The sequence below is a fragment of the Apodemus sylvaticus genome, chromosome 1 (genome assembly GCF_947179515.1).
Source record: "Apodemus sylvaticus chromosome 1, mApoSyl1.1, whole genome shotgun sequence".
Classification (NCBI taxonomy): Eukaryota; Metazoa; Chordata; class Mammalia; order Rodentia; family Muridae; genus Apodemus; species Apodemus sylvaticus.
Genome location: NC_067472.1, coordinates 128,926,405 through 128,952,001, shown reverse-complemented (window position 1 = coordinate 128,952,001; position 25,597 = coordinate 128,926,405). Strand labels below are relative to the sequence as shown.

Here is a 25,597-nt window from a genome sequence, read left to right as displayed (position 1 = left end):
CAAAGCTATTACAAAGGAAATCACAGAGAAAGCCTAATTAGTCTTTGAAATTCAACTTCTCTCAAAGTCACTGCCCTGTAACTGCAGAGGCAGGTGGGAATTTAACTTTCCCCCCAAACCTCCTGATTAAAGGCGTTCCTGTGCCTTATTGTCCTCTAGCTCGGTTGGGATGAGGTGCCACTAGCATGGTCCTAAACCTAGGGAAGTCTGGGGAAACCAGTCCCTTCCTGTTCCCAGTCCTGGCTTCAGGAAGGCTGAGGAAGGGGCAGGCTGCCGACACAGATGGCTGTCAGGGCCTCTCCTCAGAAGGCTGTGTTCTCATCTTCAACCCGGGGACCAAAGAGCTGCTCGGCCACAACTTTGCCGTCATACTTGGGCAGCGTACCCCCGAAGTCAGCAGGCAAGATGTTTGCATCGATCTCCTGGAAGAAGTCGTTCAGGTCATCTCCATGAACAAAGACCTGTGGGGAAGGGAGCAGGGCAGCTGAGCAGGAGGATGGGGGAGGGGAAACAGGCACAGCTGTCTTTGTTGGGGTTTGTGGTGCTGTGTGTGTGTGTGGGGGGGGGTGTTCACCCGAACTGGGACCAGTCTGGGGAAGGGTCAGGAGGCAGCCACCCACCCACTCACCCTCTGGAGCAGCTTGTTCTTCAAGAAGGGCTTGACCACATTGTAGGTGGTGGTGAAGTACCAGGGCTGGTGGATGAAGTGGATAGCTTTGAATCTGGCTGGGAATGAATCCTGTAGTGACAGAGAGAGACAGCCCCTGGCTCCATTGCCCCAACAGTCTCAAAGGCTCCTACTTACCAATACACGCACACGCACGCACACACACATGTATGCACAAACACACACATGCACGCATGAACACACCCACCCGCGCACACACACGCACGTGCGTGCATGCATACACACATGCATGCACAAACACACACATGCACGCATACACACGCACATGCATGCACGAACACACCCGCCCACACATCCACACACGCATGCATGTGCGCACACGTGCGTGCACACACACACATACACACGCACACACATACATGCACGAACACACACATGCACGCATACATGCATACCCACGCACCCACACACACACGCGCGCGCGCGCACACACACACCCACATGCACACGCGTGCACACACACACACATGCATGCATGCACACATGCACACACTCTTGTACAGCCTCTCCCCACGGAGTGAGGACTGACTTCTCCAGCCCCACATGAAGCCTATCCCAGGGCCAGCTGCCAGAGAACCTTGACTTCATTTTGGCTCCAAGGTACAGGGAAGATACCCTGCAAGTTACACAACCTAAAGCTGTCCCGTGATGAAAAACAAACAAACAAACAAAATGAAATCCCAGAATGAATTTTTAAAATTTTTTTAAAGATTTATTTTATTTATTATACATAAGCACACTGTCGCTGCCTTCAGACACTCCAGAAGAGGGTGTCAGATCTCATTACAGATGGTTGTGAGCCACCGTGTGGTTGCTGGGATTTGAACTCAGGACTCTTAACTACTGAGCCATCTCTCCAGCCCCAGAATTAATTTTTTTTTTTTTAAAAGGATGAAATGGCCGGGCAGTAGTGGCACACGCCTTTAACCCCAACACCTGAGAGGCAGAGGCAGGTGGATTTCTGAGTTTGAGGCCAGCCTGGTCTACAGAGTGAGCTCTAGGACAGTCAGGGCTACACAGAGAAACCCTGTCTCAAAAAACAGGAAAAAAAAAAAAAGGATGAAATGGTACCCTTCCTTTGGTTATTTGGTAATTGTATGTTTGGTGTGTGTGTGTGTGTGTGTGTGTGTGTGTGTGTTGGTATTGTTCATTTTTTGATAGAGGGTCTCAAGTGTATTCAAAGCTGTCCTTATGACATGATTGACTTACGACTTTGAACTTCCAATCCTCCTACCTCTTCCTTCTGAGTGCTACAGGCATGTGGCACACCGGCCAGTGCTGGGGAGGAAACTCGAATCTCTATGTAAGCTAGGGAAGCACTCTACCAACTGAGCAGTGTCCTAAGCAGGGAACTGAGTTGTTTTCAGACCACTTGTCCTCCGGGTGGACTGCAAAGCATTGCAGACTATTAGGACATCATGGTCAGTCCTCCCTATCACACCCGCTGTTTCCCACCTCATCTTCCCCAGTGCACACAGGGCAAATAGAAGGTAGCTCAAAGAAGAGACTGGGGGATACGAGCAGATAAAGGAATTAGAGGGGGCTGGGAGATTTCCTTCGTCAGGATGAACGCTCAAGCAAAAAGAGGGAGCAGGGGACACACTGCCAGACAGCCTGGTGCTCCAGGACAACTCTGCCACTTTATCTGTGTGTGAACTTGCAAAGTCACTCAATCTGCGTTCCTCAGTTTCCGGGTTTGTAAGATGAAGCAGAAGATAAGGGCTAGACAATGGAACCAGTCTCCATCACTGGGCGAGTGTTTGTGGCAGAGATAACAGCTGTCGCTGCTCTGGATGACGCTAGATTGTCGGCCCCTCAGGTCCCTTCCTGCATCATGAAACTGGGAGACTAAGTCAAGCTTCCCCACCTGTGAGAGGTTCCAAGGTCTCACCTGGAGCATGTCCACCATCTTCTTGAGATCGGAGGGGCGGAGCCCTGCTGCCTGCTGCATAGTGAAGCCCTTAAAGTTTTCGACAATACAGAAGCCATTGATTTGGGTTTCCTCATTCTCCAGCAGTTTCTCCAAAATGAAACAATATGCCTGTAAGATCTGGAAGCACAGAGGTTAGGTATGTGGCTTGGACCTAAGGCCCATGAGATGATCCGATCCCCAGCACCAAAGAGCGGAAGCACGGCGACGGAGGAGATGATTGACTCTCAGGGCCTGAGCGGAGAGCGAGCTAGCACGTCCTCGCTGCAGAGATCTGCCAGAGGTGTCCATGTAGGACCTTCCCCTCACTGAACACACACCATAAAAGAACCCTGAATGTCACATTCATGAGTTTATCCCAGAGCCCTTGTGTGCAGCTTCTGGTGAGAAAGGGGGCAAATGTGGGAAGCTTTAAGCCCTGGAATACTGGGAGCAAAGGGATGTCAAACATTAACAACATGGGGAACTCACTCTTCGTGACGTTTTGTGCCACAGAAGGATCCCTTGTTGGTTTTGGTTGGTTGTTGGTGCAGGAAATCAACAGCAGAGTCTTAGCATGCTAGACAAGCTCTTACCACTGAGTTCCATCTCCAGCTCTTAGTTTCTTTTTTTTAAGGGTCTTATTTTGTAGCTCAGACTGGCCTTGAAAACTGTTTAGCCCCACTAGCCTTGAACAAGAGCCCCTCCTAACACCAACTCTGCTGGAATTGCAGATCTGACCACCATTAATTACCCTGCCTGCTGTGACCCACCTTTCCAAGGGCCTCTCTCCCTCCCTCTTCCGTCCCCCCTCTTCCCTCCCTCCCTCCCTCCCTCCCTCTTTCCTTCATCCCTCCCTTCCTTCTTCCCTTCTCTTTTCTGTACTGGGGATTGAACCCAGGGCACTGCAAACTACCAAATGATATGACCGGACCTCTTTTTTACTTTGCATTTTTAGACAGTGTCTTACTAAATTAATCTTGCTTCAGTCGCTGTAGTAGATGGGTTTATGGGCCTGGACCACCAAGATGACTGATCCCACTGGGATAAGAAAAATGTGAGTGTGTTTGTGTGTGTGTGTGTGTGTGTGTGTGTGTGTGTGTGTGTGTGTATAAAATAAACTGGCAGGATAAAGTAGTTAAAAATATCTAGGTACCAGAATTATACATGATTTTAAGTTTTTCGTATATTCTAAAAAGAATGGATACTATTTATATGATAAAATGCATATCTTAAAATCTTTTTCTAAAAAAGAAAAAAAATGCCTTCAGTTGGAGCTAGAGAGATAGTTCTGTGGTTAAGAGAGCCTGCTGTTCTAACAGAGGACCTGAGTTTGGTTTTTAGTACCTATATCAGGTAGCTGGCTTCTAACTGCTTGTAACTCCAGCTCCTGAGAATCTGATGCCTCTGGCTTCTGCAGGAGCTGACACTCCTGCACACACACACACACACACACACACACACAATTGAAAATAATATAAATCTTGCAGGCCATGGTGGTATACACCTTTAATCCCAGCATTTGGGAGGTAGAGGCAAGCAGATCTCTGTGAGTTTGAGGCCAGCCTGGCCTACACAGAGAGTTCCAGGACAGCCAGAGCTATGTACAAAGACCCTGTCTTAAAAACTAAATGTATATAAGTCATTTAAAATGATTTTATTTATTCATACATTTTTATTTATTGAGTTGTTTTTTGCTTGGTTTTGGGGGTTTTTTGTTTGTTTTTTGTTTTTTGAGGAAGGGTTTCCCTGTACGGCTGTGATTAAAGATGTGCGCTTCCACCGCTGGCTTATTTTTAATTTTGTTATCATTTATGTATGAGGAAGATGTTGGTTCCTCTGGAGTTGGTGTGACAGGAAGCTGTGAGACTGTGTGAGCTGCCTGACAGGAGTGCTGGGGGCTTGGGGGCCTCTGCAAGAGCAGCAAGAGTACTTCACTGCTGAGACAGCTCTCCGACCCTCCTCCCACAAATCATGTCTTTTTTAAAAAAGGCTTTAATTCTAACATTAGTATTTTGTTTACTGAGAAGGTCTAGTAACATCCTTAATTAGATCAGGTATGAGGTATGGTGTTTGCTGTTTCTATCACCATTTAGAGTAAAGGTGCAGTCTAATCCCTTCTTAAAGTCTGGTTCTAGGGCTGGAGAGATGGCTCAGTGGTTAAGAGCACTGACTGCTCTTCTGAAGGTCCTGAGTTCAAATCCCAACAACCACATGGTGGCTCACAACCATCTGTTATGAGATCTGACACACTCTTCTGGTGTCTCTAAAGACAGCTACAGTGTACTTATTTATAATAATAAATCTTTTTAAAAAAAAGTCTGGGCTCTAAAGACTAGAACAGGTGAAGAACAGTTTCTTTACAGGTAACAGTATCCTTAGAAACACATGAAGGCCAGGGGTGCAACTCTCTTGTTATAGCGCTCGAATGACTATAATCCTGGGTTTGATTCCCCAGCACTGCATAAAATGAAGTATGGTAGCCCATGCCTGAAACCCCTGAACAGCAAGAGGATCAGAAAATTGAAAGCCATCCTTAATCTCATAGTGAATTTAAGACCAGCCTGAGATACCTGAGACCCTGTTTCAAAACAGAAGAGAGAGAGAGAGAGAGAGAGAGAGAGAGAGAGAGAGAGAGAGGGAGAAAGAGCTTTAATTCTTTTCCTCAGCCCTCTTGAGTGCTTAGACCTACAGAAAGCAGATGGTTAAGCAGGACAGGACCTGTACTTTCCAGACTGTTCCAGCCCACCATCCTCTCATCCCCATCTCCCTAGTGATCTCGGCTTTCAGTGTTTGGCAAGGTTTCCTTCAGTCACATCTGCTGTCTCCACGTGGCATTGCTGGAGATAACCAGGCCAGTGGGCTCTACTTGCAAAGTTGCTGGACTTTCCGACCCCCCCCCCCCAGCATGCTAGGGATTCCCTCCCTGCTTGGAAGATGCTGCCTGCCTGCCTTCCCCCTCCGCGGACCTTGCTTCTCAGGACTGTAACAATAGTTAGGAGGGAGCCCAGCTGACCTCATCAAAGGTGACTTCTTCACAGTGCCAGTTTTCAATGTTGAAGAGCATAACCACTCGGCCATACTTGTCCCGACTGGAAAGGACACCAGGGTAACCGGCCTCAATAGTGCAGCGGAGAGCCTCCATGGATAGGCTGTTGAAGAGTTCAGGGTACTGGAGCCGGAAGTTCACATAGCCTGGAGGAGGGAGAGTGAAGGAGCCCTGCCCTGCCGGGAGCCATTCCAGCCTCCCTCGCCCACCTTCTTAGGTGGCACATGACAAAAATCAAGGGTCTGGTGGCTGCCTGTGTATAACAGAATACCCAATTGTCTGCGTCCTGTGTTTTCTTTCCACGAGATAAGATTGGCCTGTCTCCCCTAACTCTTGTGGCAATTACACAGGGTTCACAATGTGAACATCGCTAGCCATGCGGACATGAGGTAGAGCCTGGACTCAGAAGGCCTTCCTAATGCTAGCACTGCCTACGTAGTCCACAAATGTCATTCTTACCAACTCTGAACAGGCCTCTGCCATCATGTGGCCAGCTGCATCCCCAACCTGGGGCCCAGAGGAGGACTTTAGTGAGCAATTGCCAAGGAGCTGCCAATACCTTCTCTGCTGTTCTAGAACACCCCACTCTCCCCTCTCCTCCCCTCTGCCTTGTTGTTCCTTCTGTCCAATTTCTCCATACCTAATGTCCTTGGGGTTTTATTTTCAGATGTTCCTCTGCAGTAGGAGCTTTTCTTTTCTTTTAAAGACTTATTTATTTATTATATATAAGTACACTGTGGCTGTCTTCAGACACTCCAGAAGAGGGCATCAGATCTCATTACAGATGGTTGTGAGCCACCGTGTGGGTGCTGGGAATTGAACTCAGGACTTCTGGAAGAGCAGTCAGTGCTCTTAACTGCTGAGCCATCTCTCCAGCCCCAGTAGGAGCCTCTCTAGACACTGCCCTCACAGCTTCAACCTTCTGTCCTTTATACACCCAGCAGCTCATTTTTCTCCTTACCGCCCCCCCCCTCAAACTCTACCTATCAGGTTTATTATTTCTACCAATAGAATATAAGGTCTAGCCAGGTGGTGGTGGCTCACGCCTTTAATCCCATCCCAGCACTTGGGAGGCAGAGGCAGGTAGATTTCTGAGTCCGAGGCCAGCCTGGTCTACAGAGTGAGTTCCAGGACAGCCAGGGCTACACAGAGAAACCCTGTCTCGGGGAAAAAAAAAAAAAAAAAAAAAGTAAGGTCTACAATGTCAGGGGATGCCTGAGCCCCTTGACCTAAAGCAGTGGTGGGTCCAGGGTGGCCCTGAGTTGACACTTGGGGAAAGAGAGGGAACTTAAAAGGGAAAAATTGTTGGGCTGAGAACCACCTGCTTCAACCATTCCCCCTACACACACCAAAGACTTGATTTCTTCAGGAAATGGTTTTCTTCATCCAGCAGGGCTGTGGCAGTTCTGTCCCAGTTCCCCAGTGCCAAGGCAAGCACGTCTTTGGTTCCACTTGGGGTTTAGTGTCAGGTAAGTGTGGAGGAGGCATGGACCGTTTCTTCACCTGTAATACTCTAGAGCCCAAGGCGGTTCTGAAGGGAGGAGAAGGAGGGTCTACAAAGGAAATACTTTTTTTTTCTCGAGACAGGGTTTCTCTGTGCAGCCCTGGCTGTCCTGGAACTCACTCTGTAGACCAGACTGGCCTCGAACTCAGAAATCCGCTTGCCTCTGCCTCCCAAGTGCTGGGATTAAAGTCGTGCGCCACCACTGCCTGGCTAGGAAACACTTTCCTTTGTCACCTAAATGTGGTTTCTGAATTTTACTCACCAAGTCCCAAGACTGACAGAGAAGAGACAAGTTTGTCCATTCATCCATCCATCCATCCATCCATCCATCCATCCATTCACAAACTAACATAGCCCAAGTGATCTTGGAGCCTGCATAGTTCACACACATACACACACACACACACACTCTTATGAAGGATATGGAGACAGTGACTACCTCATGGCAAAAGGGAAGTTTCTTAGTGTAAAGAGGGTAGACGCCCTCCTTCCTCCACCCACCCCACTGACCGCACACATGCCAGGGCCAGCCCCTCAGTGCAGCCTTACCTTTGAGCAGCTCATAAGCGCGGCCCACATCGAACTTGCGGGCACGGATGAAGCGCAGGAGGAAGGCGCTGTCTCTTGCCTGCACCTTCTCAGCCACGGCCAGAGCCAGCTCCTCCCCAGAAGCTGCCTGTGCCTGTACCAGCTCCTGTAGCTCCCTCACCGCCTCCTCCCGGGTCTCCTCCTTTTCATTCAGTTCATCCTTGGCCTGAGGATGAGACAGAAGTTACCAACAGGTGCTGATGAGGAACAGGGCACGTGTGAAAAGGTTCAAATCTAAGCTGGCCTGCTGGGCATGCGCAGAGAGCTGCAGCTGGGGTCTTGCTCTAAACAGTCAAGGTGCGGCATGCTGCACTCTCATAGACATTTGCATTTGGAGAGAGTCAAACTCCTCAGCCTGGATTTGTTTGCAAGATATTGACATCAATAAAATGTTTCCAACAAGTGCCCACGTGTTCTGCGCTGTTGTCAAACAGCCTGCTAAGTCCTCTAAATGTATTTTTTTTTTTAATTTACTGAATTTATTCACTGTTCATGTGAGTGTTTTGCCTGCATGTATGCATGCACATCATACGCATGCCTGGTGCCTGTGAGGTCGGAAGAGGGCATCAAGTCCGCTGGAACTGGAGTTATGAATAGTTATGAACTGCAATGTGGGAGCTAGAGAGCTAACCTAGGTCCTCTGGAAGACCAACAAATGCTGTTAACCAGTGTGCCATCTCTCCGTTCCACCATTATGTTTTTAATCTTTGCAACAACTCATTGGAGGGATTTGGTTGGTTTGATTTTTTTGTTTGTTTGTTTGATTGAATGATTTGTGATTTTAGTTGCATTTTGCATTTATTTGTTTAGTATGTGCATGTGCATTGAAGGGAGCATACGTGTGTGTGTGTGTGTGTGTGTGTGTGTGTGTGTGTGTGCATGTTGTGATGTTCATGTGGAAGTCAGAGGACCACCCACGGGAGTTGGTTCTCTCCTTTTACTATGTGGGTCCTTGGGTCAGGTTTGGCAAGTGCCTTGTAGTCAATGAGCCACCTCCCCAAGCCCTTGGTTTTGCTTGGTTGTTTTTTGAGACAGGGTCTCTAGCCCATCCGACCTCAATCTTGATATACAGCCAAGGTGGCCCTGGAACTTCCGATCCAGGCTGCACTGGAACTTCCGATCCCATGCACTGGAATTAGTGGCATGCGCTACGATGCCCAGTTCTAAGTGATACTGGAGATCCAAAACAGAATCTCATGCATTTTAGACAGCTCTGCCAATTGAGCCACACACCCAAGCCTGCTTTTGTTTCTTTTGAGACAAGATTGCTATATATAACTCAGGCTGGCCTTAAAATTATAATTCTCCACCCCATGCCTCCCAAGTGCTGAGATTAAAGGCATGAGGTCTCTCTGCTCAGTTAGTGGTCTGATCCCATCTCCCAGAGGAGCAGGTTAAGGGGGCTGGAGGTGATATGTTCTTGCCCATTTCCCCAAGGAGAAGGAGGCACTTCTGGGGCTCCTGCTCAGACTTTTTCCTTCACTCAGTGGCCTCCCCAACTTGACCCAGCAGAGAGCAGCCTGCCTCCGCCCCAGGGCTTCACAGCCCTTCTCTGGGCTGGGCCAGAAGACCTGTGAGAATGACTGGGTCAGTTCTTCCTTTGGGCAGCATGACGGGCAAGGAGAAGAATTAAGATGTGGATGACCCTAGAGCACTTGTTGATGGATATAGCAGCCTGTGCAGAGACGAGAGCCTGAAGCTGAACTCACCCACTTCCCATCTTTGCCCCAGCAACCGTAAGACAGCTGCCAACTCCAGCAGAGGGCATTGTGATCACTCTGGGCTACTCTAACAGCCATAGTTCATAGGCACAGAAAGAGGCCAGACCCAGAGAAGGAAAGCTGTCTACTCATTGTCCTACAGCTGGTTTATGGCTGGTCCTAGAACTTGAGCCTGATGCTTTTCTATTGGTGACACTATACCCTTGTTTACTTGGGCCACTTCGGAAGCAGTGTTTTGTTTTTTTTGTTTTTTGGTGTTTTTTTGTTTTGTTTTGTTTTGGTTTTTTTTGTAGTTGTTGTTTTTTGTTTTTTTGTTTTTTTGTTTTTTTTGTTTTGGTTTTTTGAGACAGGGTTTCTCTGTGTAACCCTGACTGTCCTGGAACTCACTCTGTAGCCTAGGCTGACCTCGAACTCAGAAATCCGCCTGCCTCTGCCTCCCAAGTGCTGGGATTACAGGCGTGCGCCACCATGCCTGGCAGAAGCAGCGTTCTTAATATCTGAGTCTATGATGGCCCCTGGCCCATTAGCTCCAGGCTGGGGGTCTTACACTAAGGTGGTCTGAGTATTGATTAACGCAGCCATTGCAATAGCTCGGACTTCAGGATCGTTTCTAGAACACACTAGTCTCTCAGATCTAGGATAACCTAGAGAGTGGGGAGGGACCTTTTCTAAAAGACAGGAGACTTTGTCCTCCATCCCACCCTTGCCCAGTTGCTTCCCAGGTTGTCCCCACACTCCCTCTCTCCCACTCTGGCACCTCACCTTCTGCAAAGTGTGGCGGGGCAGCTGGCTGCATGGGCCAAAGACGGGACCATGATCCTTGGTTGTGAGCTGCTCCAGCTGTGCCCGGAGCTCCTGCTCCTCTTCAGGGACCATTCGGAATGTGCCCACCTGGGTGGGGAGGAGTCAAGTAGAAGGGACAGCTCTGTCCCCAGCAGCCAGAACAACTGACAAATGGGTTTGCATAGTGCCTTTGGCAAAATCTGTGCTAAGCCTCCTCCCTTTGGTAGGTCAGGGCCCCAGAGAGATTGTTGAGGTATAGGGAGGAAGAGAAGAAGGGACAAAGAGCCCAGGATACTCACCCCCTCTGACATACTGCCTCTTGAAGACACTGGGGGGAAAGAAAGAACCTGTTTGCTCTGCCCTGGCCTCTCCAGGTGGCCTGTTTCCAGCAGCTAAGGAAGTCAGAACTGCAGGAATATTAGAGAAACCATTTTGTGTTTGTCTCAGAACAGGGGATCTCAAGCGTCCAAGTCCCTCAAGCATCTCAGGCTAGTTGATAGGTCAGAAGTATAGATGGGTCTTGGCCCCTGTGATTCTGACTAGAGGACTAAAATTAGAGCCCTCCTTCCCCACCTAGCTCTGAAGGACATGTTTCCTGGGCTACACTTTGGGAATGCTGCATTTGGAGGGAGCACACTACTAATACACTAACTAGTCTTCAGCTGTGGCTAGCCAGAAACAAACCAGAGTTGGGCCCCATTCTGCTTCACAGTCAGATCACTGCAGTGTAAGGCAATCTCTCTTCCTCTCTGTAGCCTTGCTTCCCCAGTGCAAATGAGCACCCCAGAAACCTCTCCATCTAGTGGATGGCTCCATACCCAGGGCATTCATTCTTAAACGCCATGGTGAGCAGTTATATAATCAGTCCTGGGTGTCTGTTCAGAGGTATGTGACATGCTAAGGACTTTTAAGTTCATCTCTCAGACACAGGCTTGGCAGCTCCACTGCTGTTTTATCTACGGGGAAAACTAGTCCAAGGTCACAGAGCCCAAGGATACATACCTAAGTTGTGACTTCTGTAGGCACCAAGAAGCAGCTTGGGGCAGCAGGATGTGGGACCTGGATTCTAATACTCTCTCACACTTGCAAGTTGTGTGACTTCACCTGAGTCTTGACTGTCCCTTGTTGGGATGGAAGGATTAATATGTAATTAGATTATGCACACCGGCACAGATTTCTGGGCCACCAGCACAGATATCCATCTCAACCCACATTTCCAGATTTCCTCCACCCAGACCTAAATGTCCTCAGAGACTTGTGAACATCTTTACATCCTGTTTCTGCCTGTGACCAGGTTCCACTGGTCAGCTCGGCCACCTACTCACAGTTGGTATTCAAACTGGGCCTTGAACCTGTCTCTACCTGACACTGAGTCTCTTTGCCTCAAGCCAAGTCATCTCTGGGCAAAGTCCCTGGGGGAGCTGCTGACAGAAACCTTGTATGTTGGGGAGATCTGGATTTGAATCTGGCTTTTACCACTCGAGTGACCATAGGCGAGGTATTTAATCCTTCGGAGACTGAGAGTAAACTGAGGATAAAGAATATCTATCAAAAGTGACTGACACGAGAACCTCAGGGTTCTGTGACATAACCGAGAGGGGAACCCTGTTCTATAGCAGTCTTTTCTCCCTCTCTTAACACTGAGATTAACCCAATTTGTACACCGAAACTTGAGGATCTCAGAGAATCATCAAGGGTCTGTCCCTTCCCTACCACAGCCCCCAAAAGAAGGACAAGGGAATTCTTGGGGCTGGAATCTACCCACAAGAACAAAGTACAAGCCATCTCTTTGGATAGCAGAAAGAGATCCAAATATTTGACAGATAGAGATCCACATATGTGGACATAAAGACTAAGAGCTGACTGTTGTGGCACACACCTATTTTCCCAGAACTCGAAAGAGGCAAAAGAATCAGAAGTTAAGGTTATCCTTGTTATTCATAGTTCGTTCAAAGCCAGCTTGTCTGTGCTACATGAGACTCTATCACAAAAGAAAAAGAAAAAGGAGGAGGAGGAGAAGGAGAAGGAGAAGGAGAAGGAGAAGGAGAAGAAGAAGCAGCTGACAGAGTGGTACACATCTTTAATCCCAGCGTTCAGGAGATCTCTGATTTTGAAGCCAGCCTGTGCTACTTAGTAGTGAGCTCCAGGATAGCCAGGGCTACATAGGGAAACCCTGTCTCAAGTAGACAAAGCAAAGTGAGACTTTGAAGAACTCAAGAGGTATTAGTGGATTACCCTTAGCCAAAAGTGCAGATCATCAGCCCAAGTCCTAGGTCTTAGAAATGCAAGATTAAAGTCAGCACAGAGAAGCACTTATTATCTCTTATTTTTAACATGTTCTTATCCATTAGCTGTAGGCATGTATGTTCTTATTCATTAGTTGTAGGCATGTATGTAAAGAAAACATGCTACCCCTAGCTCCACATCTATGTTCTCTGGCATTTAAAATTAGCAAATAAAATATAAATAACTACCAATACTAGGGCATAAGCAGTATTTGATCGTCTGCAGTTCTAACTGAAGTAGGTACGCCACATTTGCATGTGCCGTGTGCCTGTGGCTCACCCTGCAGAATGGCGTAGCGCTTTACGAGCCAGTCCAAGCAATCTGAGATGCGGTGTTCGCTATCCATCCCTGACGGCTCTCACCCCGTCCGGTGCACACACCCTTTCTTACGCTCGCTGGCCCAGCCAGGCCTTGTTACTGACTTACCTGACAGCTCTTTCTTGGGGCTACTAGGTGCCTGAATTGTTCTGGAGCTTCTGAATGGTTCTGGCTGCTTCCTTTGGGGGTGTGGTCAGGTCAGCAAACTGGGATTAGCGAGTCACAAGGAACTTCTCAGGCCCACCGTTTCCCATTCAGTCAGGCTCACGGGAGGCCCAGAATGAACCAAACGAGGCACCCTGAGGGAGAGGGGAGAGGCCCGGCCCGCGGAGGCACCATCAAAGCCCTGCTTTGTGAGCTCCTGCTTGGAGCTCTCTGTTCAGCCGTGTGGAAGCCACTCCGCCGGGATCTGGGCCAGCCCCGTCGCATTTCCCTGCCGCCTCTCTCTTCTCAAACGGGGAGGCAGGGGAGCCTGGGAGACTACTCCTTCCCCACAAAGGGCAGGACATATAGAGAAGTGAAGAGAAATTGTAAATGTGATCGTTGCCGCAACCCAGGCCACTGTCTCACACGGCAAAAGGAAACGGAGCCAGCGAGGCTGAGCAGGGGAGGACCTGCTAGGTATCCCAGGCTGGCCCCAAACCACACTGCCTACTTTTTTGTATGTGTTTGCAGGTCGCTGAAGACTGAACCTAGGAGCTGACTCTATAAGAACTGTATTACTAAGCCACACCCTCAGCCCCTGCCTCCTGTTGTTTTGTGTGGCCTAGGTAGGTTTTGAATTCCTGACCCTCCCTCCTCTGCTGCGCAAAGGTAAGGAAGCAGGGGTGTGGCGCCACAGCAGATGTCCCTTGTCTGCTTTTCAGTCCTTGCTCCGGCACCTTTCTCGCTGTGTGGTTACGTCACCACGACGTGACTCAGTCCCCTCTGAGAACCGGGATGACTGGAGATCCAGCTGGGCTGTGGGGGAAGTCCTGAGATGGATGCAAGCACCCACTTCAGGGGCTTTGCGGCCTGATCCCTGGGGAAGCGATCTGGGGGGCCTCATAGTTGTGTTCAGTGCAGAACCAGCCGGCACCTAGGCGAACAGAAAGCATTCAAACCCTGAGCCGCCCCTCAGCGGGGAGCACCAGCCTCTATCTTGGTTTATCATGGGGTATGAGGGGTGCTAGTTCTTTAGATCCTTCTCTGTGGGGCATTCCAAAGTCAGGGAGCGCCCTGCTTTCACCACAGACAGTTCTCTGTAATTAAACTCATCTTCAGTCTGGGCCCAAGCAGCCCACCTTTGGATCTAGTTCTTGCTCCTTGATGTGCTCAGGACAGAGTTGAGCTCCTGTACACAGGGCATTCATTTATAGAATCCAGCCACAGAAATATTTTGATCCCACCACAGTTTGGGACTTACCTATAAGTTAAGGAGGTGGCATCCAAGAATAATACCTTGCTCTTAGACCTCCAACTTCAGGGATTCTGAATGAATTTCTATGGGTTATTTTGCCTAGGCTGGGGCAGGTTGTTAGGCCCAAGGACCCTCACTAGCTGTGATGCTCGTGGGAGATGATAAGTCCCGGCTGCTAAGAGACTCAGTAAGGACCAATCAGAGGGCTTCATCACAAAGCATCTCTGTGTACCAAGAGGACTACCATGATATGGCCTAGTAGGGGAGGCTTGTCTGGACCCAACCTGTGGGTCAGGATCCCTGGGAGGAGGGGAAATTGACCGACCCTTTCACAATGTTGTGATCCTTGAGTGGCTCCAGAAAGACCACACCAGGCCAAACAGTTTCACGTGAGGTTTATTGAGAGAGAAAGAAGGGCAAGATGTAGGCAAAAAGAGAAGGGGGAAGAGAGAGATCAGAAGGGTCTTCCTTTTATATATGGATAGTGATGTAGTCACAGGTAAGGGTGGGAGGTGAGCCAAGTGGATTCTGGGAAGATGGTGGCTGTTGCCTTGGCAACAGGTGTGTGGGTCATGCTGTCACCTATATGTGATGTCACAGGTTTCAGAGGTCCTGATACCAACACACAAAGGTTGCATATCAGATATCCACATTATGATTCATAAAGGTGGCAAAATTGCAGTTATGAAGGAGCAACAAAAATAGTTTTATGATTATGGGTCACCACAACATGAGGAGGTATATTAAAGGGTCTCAGCATTAGGAAGGTAGGGCAGCACTGGCCCAGAGCATCTAAGGACAGTAGCAGGCAGGAGGCCCTCTGGGGAAGCTGAGCTCCCTGTGGCACAGCTTTCTGCTCACATCCCTTCCCCTGCCTCCTCCTCCCTTCCCCTCCCCTCCCCAGAGTCCTGTTCACCTCTAGCTCCTCTGCCTAGAACAATGGGCCACTGTCCTCACTGGCCCACAAAGCTACACTGCTGTACTGGCACACACCTTGGGCTCCCTGACCCCGGCTGACTGTAGAGATGGGAGAAGGCGGCTTGCATTTGCAGGGTCAGCATATTGGTGTAAAAAGCCTTTCAACTTTGTTTCTGTCATGAGCCGAAACGGATGGACATATTTGTGTCACAATTTATTGAAGAAAAATAAATTCATAGCTTTCTTGGCTGTGATTTCCCAAGTAATGTTAATTTTGTTTGAAAAACTGACTATAGACAATCATCAGAATTTCATTTTAAATCTTATTTGCCAATATTAAACTCTTAGATCACACACACAAAATATGTGTGCATGTATATTCACACACATATTCTATATACACACATATATGTATGTATGTATATATATATATCAGAATGGCATGAAAGGGTGTCTTAGTCAGGGTTTCTATTCCTGCACAAGCATCATGACCAAGAAGCAAGTTGGGAAGGAAAAGGTTTATTCAGCTTACACTTCCATATTGCTGTTCATCACCAAAGGAAGTCAGGATTGGAACTCAAGCAGGTCAGGAAGCAGGAGCTGATGCAGAGGCCATGGAGGGATGTTTCTTACTGGCTTGTTTCCCCTGGCTTGCTCAGCTTGTTTTCTTATAGAACCCAAGACTACCAGCCCAAGGATGGCACCACCCACAAGGGGCCCTCCCTCCTTGATTGAGAAAATGTCCCACAGCTGGATCTCATGGAGGCACTTCCCCAACTGAAGCTCCTTTTTCTGTGAAAACACCAGCCTGTGTCAAGTTGATACACAAAACCAGCCAGTACAAAGGGTTGAAGAGGCTGCACTATTCAGAAAGGTGTTCAGTAAGTCTTAGAAACTCAAGGGCAGAGCTGTTCTGGTGCAGAGGTTATCAGACCCAAGTTTAGGAAGCATGCAGAGGCAGACAAACTTTTGTTATTTTTTTTAAGATTTATTTATTTATTATATGTAAGTACACTGTAGCTGTCTTCAGATACTCCAGAAGAGGGCGTCTGATCTCATTATGGATGGTTGTAATCCCATGTGGTTGCTGGGATTTGAACTCAGGACCTTCAGAAGAACAGTCAGTGCTCTTAGCTGCTGAGCCATCTCTCCAGCCCTGTTTTTTTTTTTTTAATGTGTGTATATGAACACACATGTTTATTTTAGCAGCTGTGCATGCATGTGCAAGTGCAGGCCAGAAGACAACGGCCAGTGCCATGACTTGGGTTCTATCTACTGCTCTGGAGCTTACAAAGTCAGCTATGCTAGCTGGCCAGCGAGCCCCCGAATCTGCTTGTCTGTCTTCCCAGCACTGGGGTTACAAATGAACCCCTGGTAAGTACCTACCTAGTGGCTCACATAGGGAATCTAGCTGGTGAACTGAATGGGAAAAGATGAATTAGCTGCTTAGTTAAGGAAGTCTGTGCCTGAGTGGAAGAGATGATGCTAACCCGAATCTCTTCTCTATCTTAGTAACACTGTTAAAGCTGGCCAGCCTCCTGTGGTGGTGCATTTGCAAGCCCGGGTACTTGGGAAGTAGAAGCAGGATTAGGAGTTCAAGGCCTGTTAGCAGCTTAGCATTCCTTCTCGGCTCTACCCAGAAGTTACCTAGCAACAGCCAGGTAGGCTGGGCTTGCTATAAAAGGACTGTTTGGCCTCTCTTGCCTCTCTGACGCTTTGACCCCTTTCCCCCACCATGCTCCTGGCTGGCCTCTTCTTTCTCTTTCCATCTCAGTGCCATATCTTTATCTTTTACTGTTTCTCTCCCTTCCCTTTTTTTCTGCCTCTACTCCCTTCTCAACCTCCCTCTTCCCATGCTCCCAAATAAACTCTATTCTATACTAGTCCCGTCATAGGGCTGGTACCTCAGGGTGGAGGGAGGCCTGGGCCTGGGCCTGCTGAGGTACCCTCACCCACTGCACGGTGCCACGCTATAAAACATATCCTTGGCTTTACAAAAATATATCAAGGCTAGCCACAGTTATGTGGCAAGTTAAAAGCCAGCCTGAGCTATGTGAGATCCAGGCTCAAAAAACATAAGCAAAAAGTTAATGTTCATGAAAAACATAAGCTGGGCATGGTGGCACACGCCTTTAATCCCAGCACTTGGGAGGCAGAGGCAGGTGGATTTCTGAGTTCGAAGGCCAGCCTGGTCTACAGAGAGAGTTCCAGGACAGCCAGGGCTACACAGAGAAACCCTGTCTCATAAAAAAAAAAAGAAAGAAAGAAAAACATAGATACTATATTATTCATGCAACAGGTTAGACATTTATACAGACGATTCAATAAGTGTTATGAGATGCACACACATATGGAAATGCTAGTGAGCTTATTTAACCTATATAGACTGTCAAGAGACTTACAGCTGAATGGTGCAGTCTTAGAAGGAGTCTGGAAGGAAGGTTTTGTGGGAAGATGGGACAAAGTCATGTTTCTTTAGTGAGGTAAAGGATTCCTCTCAGGAACCACCCTCAACCTCAGCTGTTGGGTTTTAGCTACTTCTCACAGTTCACTGCAGAGACAGAACTGTAGAAGAGTCCCTGCAAGGAGCACGGGAAGACAGCAGTCCTGGTTTGAATATGCTTGGCCCAGGGAGTGGCATTATTTGGAGGTGTGGCCTTGATGGAATAGGTGTATCACTGTGGGTGTGGGCTTTAAGACCCACATGCTAGCTGTCTGGAAGTCAGTCTTCTCCCGGCAGCATTCAGATGAAGATGTAGAACTCTCAGCTCCTCCAGCACCACGTCTGCCTGCCTGGATGCTGCCATGCTCCTGCCTTGATGATAATGGACTGAACCTCTGAACCTATAAGCCAGCCCCAATTAAATGTCCCTGTAAGAGTTGCCTTGGTCATGGGGTCTGTTCACAGCAGTAAAACCCTATCTCAAACAACAGCTGAGATACATCTCCTCCAGCAGCTCTTTCTTCCAGATCTGGTCACATAGACCCATTACACGGATGTCCTTAGAATTGGAAACCTTGCCATCACCTACCCCTCCAGTCCCCACTGCCACAGTCTAGACAATAATAACACAGCCTCATCCAAGGGGTTCTACTTCAGACCTCCACACTCAGCTCATCATCGAACAAGCTCTGAGGCGCTCATCTGATAAGGACATGGCTAGACAATGTGAATAGATCCACATTCTATTAGGGGAAGATAGTGCCCTTCCCCCCCCACTGCCCCTAATATTAAGGCAACTACATGCCTCTGATTCTCCTCTACCATCCTAAGCACCTTCACATGCTTGGTTAACCAGGAGCTTGATTCTGAGCACTGGGCACAACTGCACCTTGGTCTAAAGTAGAATTTCAGTCCACTGTTTCATTGATCTTCACGGTGCACTCAGGGGGTTATTAACAAATGTATTGAACATTCACTGCTTCTGGGAAAGTCACGGCTAAACATTGAGATTATGCAAGGAGGTAGAGGTTAACTTACACACACACACACACACACACACACACACACACACACACACGGGAGGTAGAGGTTAACTTACACACAGGAAGTAGAGGTTAACTTAAACACACACACACCTTTCATGTACAGGAGGTAGAGGTTAACTTACACACAGGAGGTAGAGGTTAACTTACACACACACACACACACACACACACACACACACACACACACCTTTCAGGTACTTCCGATGCAAAAGACTTGATCCGAGCTCTAGGAAAGTTTAACCCAGTCATATAATAACGCACATGCTCACTCTGCGGTTCCCCAAAGCAAGTGAGCAGGTTGCACCTCCCTCTCCCGCGAACTTTGACCACGATCTCTGCAAAGATCCCCCCGTTTTGTCCTCTAAAATGGTATGCCCCACCGAGTTAGGAAGTCGGAAGTGCGCCGCGGGGGCGGGACCTGTTGCTCTGGACAACGGAAGTGTGGCTGCGTGGAGTTGAGCGGGAATTTCGGAAGGATCCGCTGAGGTTGAGGTGACTGTCCAGGGTCTGTGCTTACAGGGAGGGAGGAAGTGGGTCGGTGAGGACAGGCGGGCTTCCCTGAGACGTGGCGTGCGGCCGTGCCTGGTTCCTGCGCAGGGGTCGGAGACATCAGCCTTAGCGGGTTTCTCCGAGCGCGCCCCGCTCACCCCTCGCGGTTGGCCCTGCCCTGCAGTGTCAGCGCCTGCTTCTGGAGGGTCCCCCAGCCGGGTTTTGCGCGTGGAGCCCAGTGCCAGCGGGAAGACAGGCCAGTGGCATCGCGTAGAATAGGCAGGATATTCAAGACGCGCACTCTCGAGTAGAACGTAGCTCCAAAAGCTAACGACCCCACCGGATGTTTTATTTCGTTTTTCCATTTACATAGCTTTTATTTATAACATACAAAGCAATCACTCAGTCATCACTAAGCGCTTAGTATATTTTCGGCACTGTATATAAAAGTTAAGGTAGCAAAATATACATTAGTTGCCTTATTTTATAGTTTGTCTCTTTTTCCTTTTCATTTTGTTTTTGAGCCAGTGACTTATATTGGCTACAAAGTGTGTAGCTGAGGATGACCTTCTGATCTTGTTTCCACCTGAGTGCTGGGATTACAGGAGTGCATCACTATGCCAGGTTTACACAGTTCTAGGGTTACGACGTCATCAAGCCCAGGGTTTTCAGGCCTGCTAGGCAGCCCACATCAGATATCTGTTAAGTCCTTGATATAAGCTTGTTACTGTACTCGAGATAACAATGATAAAACTGGAAACACTCATGGAACTGTAGACCAGTGGGAGACCTAGTCATTAATTTAAAATGTAATATTAAAAGCTGGGGGGTGGGGTGGGGCAGCTGGTGAGATGGCTCAGAGGTTAAGAGCACTGGCTGCTTTTCCAGAGGTCCTGAGTTCAATTCCCAGCAACCACATGGAGGCTCACAACCTTCTCTAGGGGGATATGGCGCCCTCTTCAGGCAGGCGGATGTATATGCAGCAGAACACAGCATTAAATAACCAAACAAACAGTTGGTAACTGTGGAAGGAATTTCCCTGGTGTTTGTAGAGGATGTAAGGGAGAGTATTTAACCAGAGCATCTGAGGGAGTGAGTGGAGCTGAGGTCTAAAGATTTTGTAGAAATTGAGAGCAAGGATGGAAGAGTGGTATTCTGTTTCAGATGAGAAATTGTTTATAAGAACGTTGGGGATTTGAAGGGCAGAAGACTATTCATTGTTCTTAGCAGAGTGATAAAACCAAAAATACAATTAGCTCTGTCCCTTTTCACGACTGAAATGCCCATTACCTACAACCAGGCCTTTCTCATCACGTGGTCTGAACTCCTGTTTTTCTGGGTTTGGCGGTGGGTAAGGGCATGAGAACGGACTTGATCCACGGGTGTCAAGCCCAGTGTGAAGCGCCCAGCTTCAGAATGGCTGTTAAACCTGTGTAGAAGCTCACTGACGTGTGTAGACTTTGGGTCTGGTTAATTCCATTATGTGATTTTTTTTCCTAATTCTTTATTTAACATTAAAAAAAAGAATAGAGTGATGAAAGAAGAAAGGCCTGGACTTAGCCCGTACAGGACGTGTGTGCGGAGCTGCTCTCTGCGGCCAGGAGAGAGTTCCAAGCAGTTGTGAGCACTGAGCCATTGCTCCAGGACTGTGTGTGTGTGTGTGTGTGAGAGAGAGAGAGACATAAGGTCTCTTTTTTTGGGGTGGGAGGTGGCCCAGGCTGTCCTGGCGCTCACTATGTAGACCAGGCTTGCCTTGAGCCCACAGAGTTTCACCTGCCTCTGCCTCCCACGTATTGGGATTAAAGGACGGTGTCACTGCCCCCTGGCTTCCTTCTTTCCTTTCTCTTCCCTTCCTCCCCCTTTCTCTTCTTCCTCTTCTTCCTCCTTTTCCCTTTTCTCCTCCTCTTAGATTTTTGTCTAACAAGAAAGCAATGGAAAATTACTTTTACGATAAGGATAGATTGGAAAGAAACTATGTAATTTGGTTTTTGTTTTCTTTCTTTTTTTTTTTTTTTGGATTTGGTTTTTTCGAGACAGGGTTTCTCTGTGTAGCCTTGGCTGCCCTGGAACTCACTCTGTAAACCAGGCTGGCCTCGAACTCAGAGATCTGCCTGCCTCTGCCTCCCAGAGTGCTGGGATTACAGGCGTGCGCCACCACTGCCCGGTGGTTTTGGTTTTCAAAAATATCTTATTGCTGCGTAAAGGGGAACAAGTGAAGAAACTATTTTTGTAGTGGCTTGGTGCTGGATGACAGGGCTTTGAAGGAATGTAGTCTGAGTAGACATGGAGTTCGCGGCAGGACTGGCTTTGAGAGACGGTTGGCTTGGCCAGGACTTGGCTGTGGATCTGGAGGGTGGTGGTGGTTCCTGAGGATTTGCCCAGGTTTCTGGGTGGAGCCGCTGAGTAGATGCTGGTATTATATATTGGGTGAGGGGCAGGAGGGAGAGGAGAAAGGTGGGTGCCCCCCCCCAGCCTGCATTTATCTCTTCACTTCCACACTACACCGTCCTGTGTCCAGTGTCCCTCCATGCATCTCTTCCACTGCCCAGGTCCACCCCTCTCCACGTGACTTTATCTTTACCACTGACACAGCTCCAGGCCACCTCTCAGTTCCTTCTTTCTCCACATTCCCTCCCCACTTTGATTCGCACATTAATGTGATGTTCAGTTGCCTCAAGGACTATTTTCAGTCTTGTCAGATTCTCTTGCTCACAAACTTTTTGAGCTTTGAGTTGTCATGCTGACGCTTGATATTGTCTCTTCCCAGCCCTCTCTCTAGCCGCCTTACTGCGCCACTTGACTGCCATTGCAGTCGGTCTCCCTCTGTCCCCAATACGGTTGTCAGCTCAGGCCTGCCGGCCTTTGTTTATGAAAGCCGCCTTCCCAGTACTGTCCAGTATCTAGGTTGTCTGGGCTACCCAAATTTAGTCTCTTAATTTCCAGTTCAGACCTTTCTCCTGAAAACATTTGGAGTGTCACTAGGGCCTCACTTGTTTTGGTTGTGTCCTTCAGTTTGTTGAGACAGCCTCTTGTAGCCTAGGCTGGTCTCAGACTCACTGTGTAACTGAGCGCTGGTCTTGAATTCCTAAGCCCGCCTTTTCTTTGCTTGGTTTGAGTTAAGCAGCTAGCGCATGGGACCCCCCCCCCCTCGTCCCGTCCCTCCTCTCATTGTCTTATTTTCTTCTTTCTGATGGTGTGGGAATCGAACCCAGGGCCTCATGCATACTGAGCAAGCACCGTACTACTGAGCTACGTTCAGCTATCTTCAGCCTCACTTGTTTTTATTATACCATCTTAGTGGCTCTCACCATTTATGATGCTGTTGCTTTACTCATTTGTTGAACAATATTCTATGGTATGTTTATATAGTCCTTTATATTTACGATATATTTGCTATAGAGCTAACTGCTATTTTGGCTTTCAGTATTCTGTTGAATGGATGGTGAAAATGTATACGAAGGCTATGAAACCACTTATAGAGTTGTGGGAAGTTCTTAAGACCTGATTAGGATAAGCATCATCTCCTTACGCTATGCCTCTATCTGCTGAACACGCCTGCGTTGTCTGTAACAGGTGTGACTTACTCATGTTTACTTCCTAGAAGCTTCCATCTGTGACTTTTTTTTTTTTAACTTACAGTTCTCTGATATGAGCAACCATGGATCTGAAAATTTTATCTCTAGCAACAGATAAAACTACAGATAAACTGCAGGAATGTCTTCAAAGCCTGAAAGCTGATGAGGTGAGTATGGTCAAAGGCTGTGCGGGCGGGGAAAGAGCGCAGCCGCCGCAGAGCCACAGGGATGCTCTGGGGTACCCTCCCGCCAGTGCTAAGGGATGGGGGGTTACTTGATAAACATAGACGACACCGAGCTGTAAGCTGCAGTCCTGCTATGGGGAAAACCAACAAGATTGCGAGTTTTTATGTCCTGCCTGAACTAAATAAAAGGTATAGGGAGGGGGAGGTGCAGTTCAGGGGCTGATGGTTGTGAGCCACCATGGAGATGCTGGGAATCAAACCTGAGTCCTCCGGAAGCACAGCAGGCCCTGTTAACCAATGAGCCATCTCCAGCCCGAGTCAATATACTTGTGCAGTCCTCAGGGCCGTTGCATCTGGAGGCCACAGTTATGGCTCCGAAGCGCTAGTGTACTTGCTAATGTGTCCACATTTACATTCTTCTGTAAAGAAAATAAGTTCATAGGCAAAAAAAAAAATTTTTTTTAAATTATTGGTAAAAGAAAACCAATGCCTGAACCCTCACTGTAAATCCACGATTATGAAAATGGAAGAGTAATGGTGTGGTCTGCTACGTGGCATGCTGCCCTTCTATCTCAGAATAGAGGGTGTAAGCTCTGACATGGAAACCAGGTAGAGATGAGCAGTGTGCGCTGGTAAGCCCTCTGGGTACTTTTTAGGTGCTTACTAAAACCACAATCTCACCATCGTCAGTGGATGCCGCCACCTTCCAGGTGGTTGCTTAAGTCTGAAAGTAAGAATTGTTGACTGACTTCTTTCTCGGCTTTGCTCTGCCCTTCCTTACCTCCAGACGATGATGGAGTAGACGTTTCTCGGATTGTGAATCTCTCTCTTTTCCCCATCTCCTGTATTAATGTGCTAAGACTCCCCTTATAAAGGAGCTCAGACAGGATGGCTTAAGTGATAACAGTTTGTTTCCTGAGTCTGGGCATTAGGGTCCAGATGAAGGCGTGGGCTCCTTCCAGGACTTTGGTAATGTGTTCCCGGTCCACCCCTAATTTCTCAAAATTTTGCGGTGAGCTTCAACAGCTTGATCTTGGAACCCTGACTAGGAGTAGCAAGGGAATGAAGTCAGGAACAGACTTTTTAGTGAAACCACACTACACACAAAAAAAGATAAATACACACAAAAAAAGCTGGAAGAAGGTCAGAGTGAGAGGGCCGGAGCGAGTTGGGACTGGGTGAGCAGGACTGGCATGAGCGGGGCCAGAGCAGCGGGGCCGGAACAAGGAGAAAGGGGGCTGGGCGGTGGTGGCGCACGCCTGTAATCCCCGCGCTCTGGGAGGCAGAGGCAGGCAGATTTCTGAGTTCGAGGCCAGCCTGGTCTACAGAGTGAGTTCCAGGACAGCCAGAGCTGCACAGGGAAACGCTATCTTGAAAAAACCAAAATCCAAAAAAAAGGGGGAGGGGGAGCTGGCAAGCTGCACACCGCAGCAACCCAGAACCTCCGCGTACAGCGCGGAGGGTTGGAGTTAGCCAGTCTCCATAAGAGGTTTCAGTAGGCCGGCAGTCCCAGCTGTAAAACACCGAGGAGGAAGCTGCCACGGCTAGATTTTGCACATACTAATAAATCATTCATAAACACTTGTGCTTAGAGCAGGGGGAGGCGCTGCTTTTCTGAGCCTAAGCTGGGGAAAGGCTTTGCTGATTCTTCGGGGATCCAAGGCGTTGGTTCTCAACATGGCGGTGCCATGCCAACAGTACACAGCCACTCAGGACTCTTCACGCATCCACACAGCCTCCTGGCGGGTGTCTCTGAGCCCCGCCCTTCCTTCCTAAGAAGGGGCCACCCTCATCTCCTTCAGCAGCTCCTCTTGCCCGTAGCTGGAACCCAGGTTTCCTGTGCGATCCTTCCTAATCCCGTCCTTGCCTGTCGCTCCAGCCCTTTTCCTCCGTACCACTCACCTGACGCGGGTCTTCTCTCAGGTCCTCAAGCAAACCGAACACTCGCTCGGCGGGGGCCTGGATACAGTGATACCTTCATCTCTGTGCACTGCCAGCCCTTTCCTACCTGCCCAGTCTCTGCTCCCGTGTCTCCGACCTCGGAGGAGGTTTGCCCGTTCTACCTGCTCTTGGCCTCCCTTTCCTCCAGCTACTGGCTATCTCAGCTGGGTTTTTGGTCATCTTTATGATATCTTTTCTCTTGTTCCCCCCCCCCCCCCCCCCCCCCGTGATCTCAGAGTCAAATTACCATGTCTGTTTCGTTCACCTCTGAAAAAGTTCATGCATTACAAGCATTGCAGATGGGTGGGCGGGCGTCTCTGAGTCATGCCCCGGCACCTAGTGCTAACGAAAGAGTTAATAAATATTTGTGGAATGAAACCTCCATCCCCCAGCTTTGGGATTATGAGATAAAGTCTTACTTTGTAATATACATAGACCTCAAACTCCACCTTAGCCTCCCAATACTGGGGCTAAAGACATGAACTGAGTCGGGCAGTGGTGGTGCATGCCTGTAATCCCAGCACTTGGGAGGCAGGGGCAGGCGGATTTCTGAGTTCAAGGCCAGCCTGATCTACAGAGTGAGTGAGTTCCAGGACACAGCCAGGGCTACACAGAGAAACCCTGTCTCGAAAAACCAAAAAAAAAAAAAAAAAAAAAAGACATGAACTGCTGTGTCTGGCTCTATAAATTTCTGAATAGCTATTAGGCTTTTTTTGTTTTGTTTTGTGTTTTTGGAAACAGCACTGGGGTTACAG

At 48.5% G+C, this 25,597-nt stretch overlaps 2 protein-coding genes across 6 annotated transcripts in view; one reads left to right on the top strand and one right to left on the bottom strand.

Annotated features, from left to right (window-relative positions):
• Positions 1 to 302: 302 nt before the first annotated feature.
• Positions 303 to 10,553, bottom strand: Rlbp1 (retinaldehyde binding protein 1). Its single transcript, XM_052178332.1, has 7 exons — positions 10,542 to 10,553; positions 10,222 to 10,350; positions 7,700 to 7,904; positions 5,614 to 5,792; positions 2,580 to 2,738; positions 629 to 739; positions 303 to 461 (listed from the first exon to the last, which is right to left on the bottom strand). Exons 1-7 carry the CDS (start codon positions 10,551 to 10,553, stop codon positions 303 to 305), a joined length of 954 nt encoding a protein of 317 aa, XP_052034292.1.
• An 8,518-nt stretch (positions 10,554 to 19,071) lies between these two features.
• Positions 19,072 to 25,597, top strand: part of Fanci (FA complementation group I) — a 60,126-nt gene continuing 53,600 nt past the window's right edge. For 4 of the 5 annotated variants that reach the window (XM_052160282.1, XM_052160273.1, XM_052160267.1 and 1 more), the window contains exons 1-2: positions 19,072 to 19,144; positions 22,781 to 22,883. In XM_052160282.1, coding sequence (XP_052016242.1) covers positions 22,800 to 22,883 — 84 coding nt within the window. In that variant the 5' untranslated portion in view covers positions 19,072 to 19,144; positions 22,781 to 22,799. Of the gene's footprint in view, positions 19,145 to 22,780; positions 22,884 to 25,597 lie in introns of those variants that run through there. The other variant, XM_052160291.1, reaches the window with a different exon arrangement.

Excerpts from the sequence above, each read along its gene's own strand:
- Rlbp1 (XM_052178332.1), bottom strand. Across the intron at positions 7,905-10,221 it reads CCCGCCACACTTTGCAGAAG|GCCAAGGATGAACTGAATGA; the intron begins GTGAGGTGCCAG and ends TCTCATCCTCAG. Across the intron at positions 5,793-7,699 it reads CGCTTATGAGCTGCTCAAAG|GCTATGTGAACTTCCGGCTC; the intron begins GTAAGGCTGCAC and ends TCCCTCCTCCAG.